Source organism: Pithys albifrons, chromosome 8 (genome assembly GCF_047495875.1).
Source record: "Pithys albifrons albifrons isolate INPA30051 chromosome 8, PitAlb_v1, whole genome shotgun sequence".
Taxonomy (NCBI): Eukaryota; Metazoa; Chordata; class Aves; order Passeriformes; family Thamnophilidae; genus Pithys; species Pithys albifrons.
In genome coordinates, this window is record NC_092465.1 from 25,853,012 (window position 1) to 25,867,264 (window position 14,253).

The following is a 14,253-nucleotide window of genomic DNA, read 5'->3' on the forward strand; positions in this document are numbered from 1 at the left end:
CACCCACGCAGAGTACCCAGCTGGAAGATTGCACAGACCAAAGGGTTGGCTCATCTGTGCAGGTTATTGTCAGGAGGAGACTCCCTTGGTTGAGTGGGAGAGGTACAAACCTAATGCATGCAAGAGAACTTGGAAGAATAGTGATCTCCCTGTGCTCTTGGACCTCCAGTTTAAACTCCCTAGACTGCTTGCCTTTCTATTTTCTGGTGACTGTTGGAACAGCACCTTTAGGTGGAAAATATGTTTGCTTCTCAGCCTTGAAGATACTGATCTAAGGGAAGATCTTGCAGAAAAGGATTGGAAAAAAGTTGGAAAAGTTAAAGTGTATAAGAAATTAGGGCTGAGAGGATATACATCACTTGGCAGATGGGAGTCATTTATGTAAATTTAGGAAAATGGTGGTTGGATTCAATTGGACTAATTTAAAGACTATTTCTAATTATTTTTGGTATGCATACAGAGGATTATGTGATGGCCATTATTCTGACAGAAGGGCTCTTCATATTTAAATTTAAATCCATAAATGATTACCCTATTAAAATGTAAACTTGCTGTGATAACAAGCACCTGATTATGCAGACAGGTTAGTCCAGCTACTCTGGTGAACAGCTGGGTGCTTGTGTTTCAGATAATGCTTTCTCTTACACCCTAAACCCACAGGTACAGCCACTGAGAGGTCAAGAGGTGCCTGACCCACAGGTGGGAGCTGCCTGTAAGGAGGTTTGCTGGTGCTCTCAACAGGTTTCCACTGAAAGCAGACCCTTGTGGCAACCAAAAGTACAGAAGGGAAGATGACACAAGTAACAATTCCCCCTCCCTACAGTCTGGTGCTGCTAATCCAAGTTAAAACTCCTAACAGCATCTTTGGAGAACCTTCCTCCTTATATCTTGACAGTTTTCTCCTTCTGCCAAGAGAAGGATCATGCAGGTTTACTGGGAAGCTGCCAAATGACAGCTTGACTTCACACCTGTGAAGTAAATGAATGAAGAGAGAAGGAAAGTTTCAGCCTGCCCCCAGCCTGGCACAGACACAGAGAGCCCTGGGAGTCTGGGCATGAGCAACCCCTGGAGCTGCAGCAGCAGCAGCAGCTGTGCCGTGAGCTGAGTCCAAGCTGAAGCTGCTGTGGAGGAGGGTGCGTGGGGCCTGTTACCAAAGTGCAAAAGCAGACCCTGGGTGAGGTGCAGGCCTGGTCACGGGTGATTCTTGGAGGTGTGGGACAAGGCTTGGAGCCCCACACTATATAGCAGCCCTCTGTGAGTTGACTTGGCTGGCTTTCCTTCCCAGAGCCATTGCACCAAGGGCTCAGATCAGCTCTCTCAGAAAGTGCATTAGCAATCAGCAGGGGAGCTGACAACCAGTTATTCTTTAACTACCCCAAACCCCGTATTTTTGGATGTGTAACTCATGGTTTGTAAACTCTGGGGATAAGGGGCACCAAGAATGAGGCTGCACAACACTCACTTCTTCCTGCCTTGTGGGTTTAGGGCAGAGAGTGCCAGACTCTGCCGTGGGGGCTGCAGGCAGCCTGACCCCATGCTGGCACAGCCCTGCACTGTGCTCAGGTGCACTCACCCCTCTCTTCCCAACACACACTGCTGTGCTTGAGCCTTTTCGTGAAATTAAGGCTGCTGCAGCTGTTCAGTAGGAATTGCTCTTGGCTCTTTACCTCCCTGTAGAAAAGTCAAGTAGTTGAAGTTGTGAATTTGAGTCCACATTTTAAAATGGGAGAAAAATTCTTTGCATAAAATGTTTTTTCAGCAGTATGATGAACACTGCCTGACTCATCCTTCATATGGGAGAACTAAGCAAGCTAAGAAGAAGTGCCCCTCAGGGCAGGGTTCTATCTCATTTAAGGGAAGAAACTTCCAAGAACTGGCCCCAAAAACTGTTTGTTGCCTGCCCCCCCCCTCCAGGTTTGCAGTCTGCAATTCTAGGAATCAGCTGGGGACCAGGCATATCTAGCTGATGCCTTTGCAACAGCTTTCAAGGCAAGAGAACAGCTATTCCTGCAGTGGCAGGTTGATGCACAGGTCCTGCAGTGCTGATTGACTGCAGTGGAAGTGTCTGTAACGTGAAGGCTGGGAAAGCGTCAGGCTGTTGGGTCGGTGTCTAAGGGATGGCACATAACCCAAGGCTGCACTAGAGGCAGCGGGAGCTTTGTGGAGCCTCCTGGGAACATGAGGTGAGTAATCACATCTGCAACTCTATTCAAAGACACAAAGGAGCTCCCTGGAGAAAGCTGGGGCGCTTCTGCTGAGAGGTTTTTTTGTTGTTGTTGTTTGGTGGTGAAAAGGCTACTTTTCGGTTCAGGTAGAGGAATTGCGTGGGGAAACCCGTGCACATTCCTCGAAGGGTGGGCGTTTTCATCACAACTGTAGAGTGACTTCTCTGGGATGAAGGAAGTCAGTGTTAGAGCCAGGAACTGACCAAACACACCTCCCAGCTCTCGGTGTTGTGCTTCAGCCACGAGGCCGCCTGCCCTTCCTCCGTTTCTGCTGACCCTCACCGTGTGCTTGTCTCTGTGAGCAGCGGCGAGTCCGCCCCGGCGGCCGCACAGCCGCTCTGCAGGCGGGACCCGCACACGGACGGACAGACAGTCATTCTGTGCTGCCCCTCCCTGCCGCCCCGCGGGGCCCGCGCTGCTCCCGCGGCACTCACGGCTCCGCGCCCCGCAAGGAGCGCTGCCAGCGACCCGCCGCCAGGGCAATCAGCGCAAAGTGATTCAGAACAAGCCGAAGCTTCCTAAAAAGAACCCACGGCCGGCCCGACCCCTCAGCGCCCCCGCCGGATGCCGGACCCCCCCCCCGCGCCGCCGGGACGGAAGTGGGCGCGCGCGCGGGGGGCCGCGCGGGGCGGCGCATGCGCGGGAGGCGCCGCGCCCCGCCCCCGCCGCGGTGGGGGGGTCTGGCACGCGCTGCGTGCGCGAGGCCCGGCCGGGCGGGGGGGGCAGCGCCGGGGGCGGGGGCGGACGGACCGACGGACGGACAGACGGACCGACGGGAGCACAGACGGACCGACAGACGGGGCGAGAGGATGTGAAGATGGCGGAGCTACAGATGCTGCTGGAGGAGGAGATCCCGGGGGGGCGCCGGGCCCTGTTCGACAGCTACACGAACCTGGAGCGGGTGGCCGAGTACTGCGAGACCAACTACATCCAGGTGTGGGACCCACCGGAGCCCCCCGAGCCCCCCGCACTGCCCCCCGAGCCCCCCGGTCGGCCCCGGCCCCCGGTCGGGCGGCAGCGCTGCCGTCGCAGCTGAGGTGGGGGGGAAAGGCTGGTCCAGCCCCGGCGGGAGCTCCCCCGACGTGACGAGGCGTTTAAATGTGTGATTGATCCCTAAATTGAATTCCTTGCACTTCTCGTGAGTGAATGTTTATGCCGGGCTGTGTCTCTGTCGCTCCTCTTGCTCTCTGCCCGCGTCCCGCTCTCCGCAGCCCCGCTGGGCGATAACGCGGGGAGGCATCGCCGACTCTGCGAACCGGCTGATTTAGGGCACAATGACTTGTGTTTTAACAGGGATGTGCCTGTCAGTCCGTATTTCCCTTCCCGAGCAGGACTGTGGAATTCCATAGGAAGGACAGCTACCAAGTGGTGGGTGCAGGATGAAAGCGTGGATGTGGCAGACATGGCACAGAATTAGGGAGAAGGGGATCAGGCACAAGTTGCTACCGCAGTGTGTGGCTTTTGCGGTGACTCTCTGAAGCCAGGTTGGTGTTAGGACTTCGCTTTTTTCCTTTCTCTTTTTAGTGGAAAGAAAAGCAGAATATTCTCAGTTTAATTCGGTAGTGATGATAGAGCCAAATGAAAGAATTTGCCCCCAAAGAAACACAAAAAGACACCTTAAGGGGGTCTGAGTATGCAGGAGAGAAAGGCAGGAGGGGCGACGGGGGGTTGTGGAGTCCACAGAGGCTCCCGGTATTATTTTTGCATTCAATCCCCGAAGGAAAGAGTTCTTACATGTTTCCAGAGGGCAGCGAGGGATGAGATCTGTGGTGAGACTATTCTGTCAGTGAGAATGGAAGAGACTATTTAAGCAGTGGCAGGGAATACTTAAAATGTCCCCGTAAAAAATCTCTCACTGTTTCTTTTCATTTGCGGAATGACCAGCTGTCCTTTAGAGAGAAGACTTTGCATATTTGGGGTCATTTACAAAACATGTCAGTGAAATTACACAGATGTATTTTATTATGTAATGACTTTCCCTATGTTAAGAGACATATGTTGAAATATTTTCTTACAGTTATAACCTGACATACATGTGTTTAAATTAGGCCTTTTTGAAAACTGTGAAACTGATTTTTGTGGAATAAGGGAGAGCAGTTTTGGAAGGCAGAACCGAAGAGGAAGAAGGGCATGTAGTTTGAGGGTTTTTTCCTTTGACCTTTTTTTGTGTTCTTTGTATAAACCAAAGTTCAAAATCTCTATTGAACAGCTTCACTTTTAATGTTTTAATGAAAACTGCAGAAGAGGACTCCGTGCTGTTTTGTACAAATAGAGAACGAAAAAAAGATGGTTATTGCCCCAGACAGCACACGGTCCATAAGGACAGTCTGCAATCATTGCAGACAGATGGTGAATGAAGGAAAAGAATGAGGCACTCTTGGTCGAGCTGGTGGGTTCTGAACACCACACAGCAATATCCCGACTGTCGGCAGTTTATCCAAGGATCATGACAACACAGCTTTAAGAGGGAGGTGAGAATTAAAGAATGAAATTGTGTTTTGAGCATCGACTGTGAGGTGCAGTGTTGGGTCACAGCACAAACATGTTTGAATTGTTAAGCAAGTGGGAGACTGGAAGGTACCAGCCAGGCTGTAAGCTCCGGCCTTTGGAGTGAATTGTCTGAGATATCATAGAGTCTGATTGCTGTAGAGAAAGGCTCCAGTGTGAGGGAATTTTGGATTTAGTGATGTGAGTGTCCCAGGAACAGATCTGTCAGCCAGCTCACCTCACCTTCGTGGTGCCAGAGCTACATAAACTGCTGCACCAGATCTGTATACAAAGCTGATTTTTTTATTTCTCTACAAATGAGGGCAAGAGATAAATGGTTGTAACTGTTGGTTCGTTGGATATTTGTGATTTCCGTCTTAATAGCATTTATTATTCCAAAGTTACTATGGTCAAATTCAGTCCAGATTGTGCTCAAAACAGTAACCTTGAATTTTGTGGGGAAGATGTGTTTTTGACTGTTCTGAAATGTGTGGAAGAATAATTGTCCAGAAAATCATGTAGTGAAGATAAACTAATTCTACGATAGTCCTGCAGTGCCAACACATTTCATTGTTGACAGAAGATTTTGTTGTGGATATTCTTGAGATGATCTTGAGGAGGCTCAGAATGTGACAGAGCTGAAGTGGTCAAGGGTTGGTTGTTCCTTTGGTGATGGGGACGCTGAAGGCCTTACTTAGGCTTGTCTTTGTCAGTAGAGAAGCCACTGCCTTTCTGTGCCATTTGCTGCTTTGAGGCTTTACTGTCAAAAACTGTTGCTGAAGTCATTGGAGGCGTAGATCAATGTAACAGAATTTGAAGTTCAATGCTAAGGTGCATGTATTTTTTCTCTTCACCGGCAACATTATTGCAGCTTCAAAATATTCCAACGTGGAATCTTGTACATGTGGGAATTGCTGGTTCAGAGTAGTAGAGTTGTGGCAATTGCAACTCATCTGACTTCTGCTTATGAAATGAAAAATCTATTCTTAAAAATTTTGTCAGTGTTTATCCAAGTTATGATTGATACTTGCTTTAGCAACAGGGAATGTTACACAAATTGTTATCCTTCCCTTGTGTCTGTGATGTGGCAGTATATCAGAAGACATTAGCTTAAAGTTTTATGGAAAACGATGGGAAATACAGCAAATGGAGTGGCAGCAGTGAAAGACAAAAGGCTGCTGTTCAGGCAGAAAAAGGTTGTAATTTGTTTTTCTTCATCAATGGTTGTTCATTTTAAAATTTCCCCCTGGTCAAGTCAGCCTCCCAGCCCTCCAGCCAATCAATTCCCTAGTAAGGTATGTATTTTTCAAGAGATACTACTCTCTGAAAAAAGAAAATAAATTTATAGAAGAAAAAAATTAAGTATAATTTCAACTTACATATTGCAGCAATTAATTTCATAAATTTTCTGTGTGATAATAAAAATATTTCAGTCTGAAGGATAAATGTATAAATTGCTCACTTTCATATGTTTGCCTTATCATGGAAATGAAATAATTTTTCTTGCTGAAAAGGTCTTATTTCTCATACCTTGGAGAAAGCATACAGGTATTTCTATGTCATGCTGCTTCTTACAGAAAGAGAGAAGGTACATGTTTTTATTTAGGAGAATGTTTGTGTGGTATCTGGCACAAAGTCAATCACAGGTTAAATTTCATACTGTCTGTTCAATGCTTTAAGTGCCAGTGCTGTGTCCTCTGTTACCAAGTTCAGTCTCAGTCTAAACTGTGCAGCAGAGTAATTTCACAGAATATGATTATCTGATGCACTTGATATTTGCAGTCTACATTGATTTATCTGGTCTTTCATAAATACCAGAAAATAGTTATTTGGACAGTGTGCTGTGTTTACAAAATTTTCATATTTCTGCTTAATTTTTGTTCAGGGGTGTTGTTAAAGAAAATTTCTACTTAAGATGGTATAAGTAACAAGACTGTGCAATTAAGTGATTTACACATCCTATTACTGATAGACCAACATAAATTCCAACACTGTCTTGACCTGTTCAGTTTCTTTGAGCTTGGCCCGTATGAGTCTGTTCTGGAATAATCTTCTGTTTCTCATGATCATCTCTCTTTTAACAAAATGAGCTTTTCATTTTGTGCAGTGCATGGAGTGTTCCAGAGTAACTGAACCCTTCTGTCTGTAACTCTGTTGAAAGAGTGAAAAAAGATGACCAGGTGGAGGCATTTAAGGCACTAAGTACATACAGGAACAGATCTGGGGGGTGGGGAGGTCCCACTCCCACAGTGAAGGTGCAGAACAGAGTGAAAAGCCAAGCTCTGTGCCCTGCCCAGCTTTCAGAAAGAACACAGCAATTATGGGTTCTGTGTTGTTCAGATTCTCCTAAAAGGGTCTGTATTTTTTAGTTTTTCGTGATTATTAAGCTTTACTTGTCAGCTCTAGAGTCTGAAAAGGAATGAGGAGCTTCTGATTTTCCTCTCTTCATAGTCTTGAGGTTGCCATGACTGTGTTTTGTTTTATGAACAGAAACACTCTCCTGGTGTCTGTGAGGGGAGGAAAGAAAGGTGATTTTTATTCCTGTTTGTAATAAAACATCCTATTGAATCCTAGGAGCTACCTGCTTTCATTACTGCAGATAGCTTTATTTAAATAGACATAAAAGTGAAAACTACTTGTTTTGCTGCAGTCCATAGACCAATGAGTTTCGTAACTGTTTTCCACATACCTGTTCATTTTACTTAGATCTTATAAGCAAAACCCAAGTAACTGTGGATTTGGAAGCATATTCTAGTAGGTTGAACAGGAGAACAAGGCATCCATTAGCAGGCTAGTTTTAAATTGCAGGAATGGTCATCCTTTACAAATGGAAACTTAATAGTTACAGTTGTAGTAATGGGAAATTTCTGTGAGGTTGCTTGTAATGACTGGTACTAGTACATAACTTGTATGAGTATAGGAGATTGCAGATACCATGTTTTATAAACAAGTTCAAGACTGATCTCTCTTCTCTTTCCTGAGGATGTGTATCATCTTAGCAAAGGCAACTGAGTTAGATTTGTACAATTTATTTAATTATCAGAAGTCTGCGTGTCAGAGGAAACTTGTTTTCACCTTTTCTGTTCCTTAAACTTGTTTATTTTATACTCCAGCTTTGGTGAAGGGGTGATTAATCTTAGTGGTGATGGAACACTTGTTCTGCAGGCACGAAAGTGGGTATTGATTAGCTCCAGTGAATATTAGGCTGGAAGTTCAGGAAGATGCTGACAAGTTGAAACTCTTTAAAACCCTATGAAGCGGGTCAAACAGCAGTGGTGAATACGTGGACAATATGCTGTGGTGTCACACTCCTGAGTGCAGTGAATTAATGCATGGACATGGCTGGTCCATCAGGCTATGGCAGGACTTCATAAAATACACATTATTTTAAATTTGAAGTAGTATGCAGTGGTGGGTTAACCTTAATTGTCAGGTTGCCCACCAAGCTCTTCTCTTACTCTCAGTCCTCAGCAAAACAACAGGAGAAAGTAAGAGAAGAAGAAGCTCATGGGTTGAGATAAGGACAGGAAGATCACTCACAGGTTACTGTCATGGGCAAACCAGCCTCAACTTGGGATGTATTAATTTAATTTACTGCCAATTAGAAAGTAAAAAGCAGGACAGTGAGGAAAAAACCCCTAAACTAAAACTGCCTTGCCCCAGCCCTCCCTTCTTCCCTGGTTCAACTTTGCTTCTTCGTTTCTGACTCTCCTCCCTCTTCCTCCCGAGTGGTGCAGGGGGACAGGAACAGGGGATGCTGTAGTTCACAACAGTTGATCTCTGCTGCTCTTTCCTCCTCACAGTCTTCCCCCTGCTCAAGCATAGGGTCCCTCCCATGGATACAGTCCTTCACAAAGTGTTCCAAAACAGATCCTTCCCATGGGCTGCAGTTCTTCAGGAACTGCTCCAGCATGGGTTCTGCCCAACAGGGTACAGTCCCACAGGAACAGGCTGCTCCAGCATGGGTCCCCACATGCCACAGTTCTGCCAAAACCTGCTCCTGCGGAGGCCACAGGTCCTGCCCGAATGTTGCTCTGCTGTGGGCCCTGCAGCTCCTTTCAGAGCACATCCACCTGCCCTGGCAGGGGCTGCAGGTGGGTCTCTGCACCTCTGTGGTCCTCCTTGGGCTGCGTGATCTTCTCCATGGGCTGCAGAGGAATCTGCTCCAGTGCCTGGAACCACCTCCTCCCCCTCCTCCTTCTGTGACCTTGGTGTCTCTGGGGTTGTTTCTCTCACATTTTTATCACTCATCTCTCTCACAGCTTCTTCACAGTGTTTTTTACCCTTTCTTAACTATGTTATCATGAAGGCACTGCTGGCATTGCTGACTCGCACAGCTGTGGCCAGCACCGGGTCTCCTTTGGAGCTGGCTTAGAACTGGCTCTCTCTGTCTGTCTGACACAGGGCAGCTCCTGGTCTTGTCTCAGAGGCTGCTCCTGCAGCCACCCCTGCCAGAACCTCACCATTTAAAGTCCGTGCCTGTGCCTGTGCCTGAGGAGATACTACCTCAGTATGCTCTGTTTGCGTTGGTGTTTACTTGTGTTTGTCATCATCACTAAATCCCAACAATTAAGGGGAGACCAAGCCAAGTGATTCCTGAGACTGAATGCAGCCGCTGTTCTTTTGATTTCAAGAAGTGATGCATTCTGCAAATTTGAAGTAGCTGGCTCAGTAAGTGAAAATCTTACTCTTCTGCAGTGCCTCGCCTCTGGTGCACTCTGGTGTTCAGCCTGCAAGTGCTTCCACAATTCTCTTTTCTCCTTTTTCCCTTAAGGTCGAAGGTGGAAGTAATTGTATGGTGAACTCTGGTGCTATTATAAGAAACTAGTAATAACACTAATGATTTATTTTTTTGTTCTTTTCCTCCTCCTGTTTTATTTACTGTATCTCCAAGTGTCTAAGCTTTAAGGATCTAATAATTTAAAGGAAAGTTGGCAGAGACCGTTGCTTGAAGGAGATAAATAGTCTCCTGTGCATTATCAGAGTATATAAAAAGAAAAATCTTCTGAAGTGACAGCAAGTTTTTCAATATTTTTTACAAAATATTTTTGATTCTGATTTTCTGAAATAAAATTCCATGGTAGAAGTTCAGTCACAATATACACCTGATGGAGTTGTAACTGTGTTAAATGATTGCACAGATGGTTATTGTATGTCTCTGTTCTCAAGGTTTAAAGTCACTTGTTGTTAGGTTTGGTAAGTTTAGTGAGGATAATCAAGGTACAGAAGTTGTTTCCTTTCCAGTGCGTCAATGAAGCTGGCAAAGTTGGTGAAGGATTTATCACTCAATCAATCTACTTTTCCTTTGCATTGACTGTGTTGTGTTTTGCCAGGAAAGTTTCTCTAATGCATTTAATAGTGCCACAAGTTCAACCTGGAGTTCAGGAAGAGCAGGTCTGATACTCTGTTGAGTGGATATGGAAAAAGTGTGAGCCATTTTATTAGTGGTAATGGGAGTTGCTGGTGGTAATACTGCATGTGTAGTTATGGAAATAAAATTTGTTAAGTATGCAAGTTGCTAATATAAAGTAAATGCTGTAACACTGAATGTTAGTTACAAGTGACATTCTAGTTGTTCCTTCTATAGTTTATTTTTGGAGTATAGTTATTGAATTGTATTGATTAAGAATTGTGATGCAGAGTAGCAGGCTTCTACATCCTACAGTTAATCAGCTCTCTAAAATTTATTGTCCTTTGCTTATGTTTTGCTTGCATTTGCAGTCATTAATCTTTGTGGCTTAGTGCTGTAGATTTTAAGGCAGAAACTGGTGCCACACTGTGGTGCCCTGAGTCAAGCAAGAGCTTCTCCAGTCAGTGCTTTAAGCAAGGGAAATCTTACTCTGTTGTATTCAGCAGAATATTTTCTTGATGAAAATATTGATTTAAGTACCATGTTTGCAGCAAATTTTCAGTAGAGTCTATGTATGAAGTATGCTCACCCATTTTTTAAAAATTTCTTTTTCAAGTGCCGTGTTTTCACCCTTAATTGCACACCTGAAATTGACCTCTTGGTTACTAATCTAAGTTCTGCAAATTTTGTTGGGTATCTGTACCTGGAACGTCAGCCATTGGGCTGCTTTCTGAAGCGAAACTCCATGTCAGTAGATGAAGGGTGTGATCACAGTACACTGTATTTAGGAGCATTTCCTCTTCTCAGGTTTTCACAGATTGGGTTGGCAATTCTTTCCTGAAGTGAATGGACTAATATGTTCTTGCAAATGAGTTGTGCCTGTTTTAGTGAGAAATCTGAATTTACTGTTCCCAGGTGCCATGAATTAGTTGCTCTGTCAAATTTATAGTGGTGTGCTCTGAAGTACAGACTCTATACATGCTATTCCACTTTCCTGTGGCTTATTTCCCAGTAGATGTCATTGTTATATCTATTCTTAATGGTATTTCAGTTTGAAATATAAGCACTTGCTGTATTATTATTGTTTTAGTCTTACCATGGTGAAGTTGTTTTATGCTCAGTGAAAGGCAGGGTGAGGCACAAACACCACTTGCTCTGGGGATTTAGTGGCCTGTGTGTGTTGGTTATACACAGAGCCAAGGCTAGTTCTGTGTTGACTCATGGACTCAGTATTTTTTCCTGAAAGTTAAAAACTTCTAGGTAAACGCAAGGTGTTTTATCAGGTATTTTTTAACCTTGTTGTGAATTTACGGCTGTACTATATATGAACTCTGTATAAATTCTTGGGAATACCTTCAGGGTATTTTATCCATAGATGTCAGGTTTTTAAAACTATACTCTTAGAAGATCAGATCATGGCTAATAAATTGCTCTTTCAGCTGATACTGTTTACAGATTTTAGGGAAGCCTGAAATTCTTTTGTCTGAAGATGCTCATTGCAACTAGCATGCCATTGTTATCAGAAATATTTAAATTCTGTTCAGTTTTCAAATTGCCCAGTGTTGAAGAGCTGAGCTTGAACGGGCTGCCTGCTGAACTATTCTGAAAAAGTCTGGCCTTTTCAGATTTGGAAACTTGCATTTCAAGTATCTAAGTGTGTAAATTCTTCCTGTTACCCACCTGGAAACATTTGGAATGTGAGGTGGCAAGAAATTCAAACAGTGCCTGTCAAAGCTGCACCCATTAGGCTTTGCTGCTGTTCAGGGACAAGATTGCTGAGCTGATACAAGGTCTTTCTGCTTCCAGTTCCAAACTGTATCCCTGGGTCTGCTCCTTATCTGATCATTTGTGAGCCATTGTTAGCTAAGCCAACAGAAAACTAACAGGACAAGAGCAGCAGCTCAGCCTTGCTCAGAGATCGGGGAGTGGGAATGGAGGAGGAGGAGGGAGGGAAGCAGAGAAGCAGCGGGACCATCCCTGCTTGAGGGCAGCGAGCCAAGAGATTGATAATTGTGAGTGAGAACTCCATGAAGGTGACAGGGACCACACTTGGCTGTTTCAGGGTGCTGCTCTTGGGGCCTGAGGTCAGCAGTGACCATGTCAGGTGTGTCTGTGCCCTCGCCGTGAAAACTGTGAGCAGGGGCTGACATTGTTAAACATGAAGGGTCATGACTGATGACCTTTAGGTAATACATGACTTTGGGAAGCAGAATTGGTGCTTGTCTTTCTGTGTAATCTGTCTCATAAACCAATCAAAGTCTGGTTTTGCCACACAGGAAGATACAAACATAGCTGAAATAGTATTCTTGAGTCTGATCTCTTTTCATACAGAAAATTCTAGTCTGTCTAACAAACAAGGTGTACAAACCCATTTATTAGTGAGTAGTCTAGTATGAATTCAAAGCACACTAATTTGTCCTTATTTGCTTTAATAATAATCATTAAATATGTATTCACTCAATATACAGTGGAAATTCTCAATTATTTTCAAGTGTGTCCTTTTAAACTGTAAGTTTGAACAGTGGTGGGTATTGCAACCTTTGTAATTCACTCTCATTTTTTAACTAGGTGGCAACTTTGTAAGTTGGCATGAGGAGTGGAGCTTGTTTCTAGCTGTGTATGCGAGGCAGAGAGTTTGCTGCAAAGTGCAGCATTTGTTGTCTACTTGTTTTTATTGGGTAAAACCACAGGTCTGCTGCAACATACGGGGAATGTAAAAATATTAAATGTCCCAAATGAAATGGCTATCTTGGATCAGCAGATATTTTTCTGTCTGGAGGGTGTGTGTGTGTGACAAAATATTTAGCCAAAAGCAAAAACCCCCATCTTATTTAACAGAATGGTAAAGATACTCTGCTGTTATGGAAAGTTGACTGTAATTTTCACTATTTATAAATATATCAAAAAGGAGAAATAATAAAAACTAAAGACAACCTCTTATCCCCTTCAATGCTAACAGTGAAAGAGGAGGCTGAGGTGGATGACAGGCTTCAGAGAGACTGAAAAATGCCCATGTGAGCAGAAGCTCTGAAGGGGAGGTGGTTACTGTGGACAGAGATATAATGAATTACAAGATTATGCAAATAATGTTGTGAAAAATTTGAGCTATTTACACTGGTTTGTCAGTTTTCTGGGTAAAGTACAGAGATACTAAATTTAGTTTGAGAGGTAATGCTACTTAACATAATCTGTGGAATTACTGCTATGAGCTGGGGCTCAGGGTTTGATGGTTTTCTAAAAGGGCTAGACATTTTAAATAAATAATGAGAATATAAGCAGTTTTATCTTTTCCTTTCATATGTTTTGCCTTGCATTTATTCTCTGGTGAAGTTTTATGTCTATTGTATGAAATACTTTGTGTTGTCCACTGTAATTAATTTCACTGGGCTTCAGGGGATATTGCTTCTGTTTAATGCCTTATTTTCTGTATCTTGAGTACCATATATCCTGTGTCCTTTGAAATGCTTTCTGCACAAACTGGTGTTGGTTTGGCCTTCCAAGGAGAGAGAATTTATATGTCGAGTTACTCTTGTCAATTAAGTAAGATCTAGATAAATTCCATTTGTGGGAAAGAGGGCTAAAGATTTTTATGTGATGGAATATATCTGTGAGTGCTGAAATGGTGATAGTGAAATTAACTGGATTTTTCCAGCATGACTAATAACTAGAGAGCTGGGAGTGAATGGAGTTGTAGAGAAGCACAGAAGTGTGACATTATGGTTATTTATTATTTATGATAAATCAGTGATCAGTGTTTTCTGATCTACTTTCCTCACTTTATTCACCTGTTACTGATCTCAGAAATTGGCTTCTAAGGTTGTGTTTGTGTCTTAGGGATGTGATGCCCATGAAGTGACTTTGTCTTGGAAGGGGCAGGATCACTGGGCGTGCAGAATCTGAGCATCAGAGTGTTTGTGGTCAGCCCAGACTAGTGAGGATGTTGTTTTGCAGCCTTTTTTATCAAGTTCTGAGTGCACTGTTATATGAGCTGTCCCTTCCTGAAGAAAGAGGAGATTCTTTCTGACTGTGTGTGCATCTGTATAAATTAATCAGTTTGGATAATGGAAGGTAGAAAGTTACCAGTAGACTTTGAATTGCTGTTATAGTTGTTAGGTGGTGATAATAATTTAAATCATCTCAAAATTGAGGACACTTCTGTAATCACTTGATGGGATGAGTTAATAGAACTAT

General features: G+C 43.9%; 1 protein-coding gene across 18 annotated transcripts in view; it reads left to right on the top strand.

Moving 5' to 3' along the window:
• Nucleotides 1-2,886: 2,886 nt before the first annotated feature.
• The window catches only part of ABI2 (abl interactor 2), a 71,816-nt gene continuing 60,449 nt past the window's right edge, over nt 2,887-14,253 (top strand). For all 18 annotated transcript variants that reach the window (XM_071562958.1, XM_071562962.1, XM_071562965.1 and 15 more), the window contains exon 1: nt 2,887-3,159. In XM_071562958.1, coding sequence (XP_071419059.1) covers nt 3,043-3,159 — 117 coding nt within the window. In that variant the 5' untranslated portion in view covers nt 2,887-3,042. The remainder of the gene's footprint in view (nt 3,160-14,253) is intronic.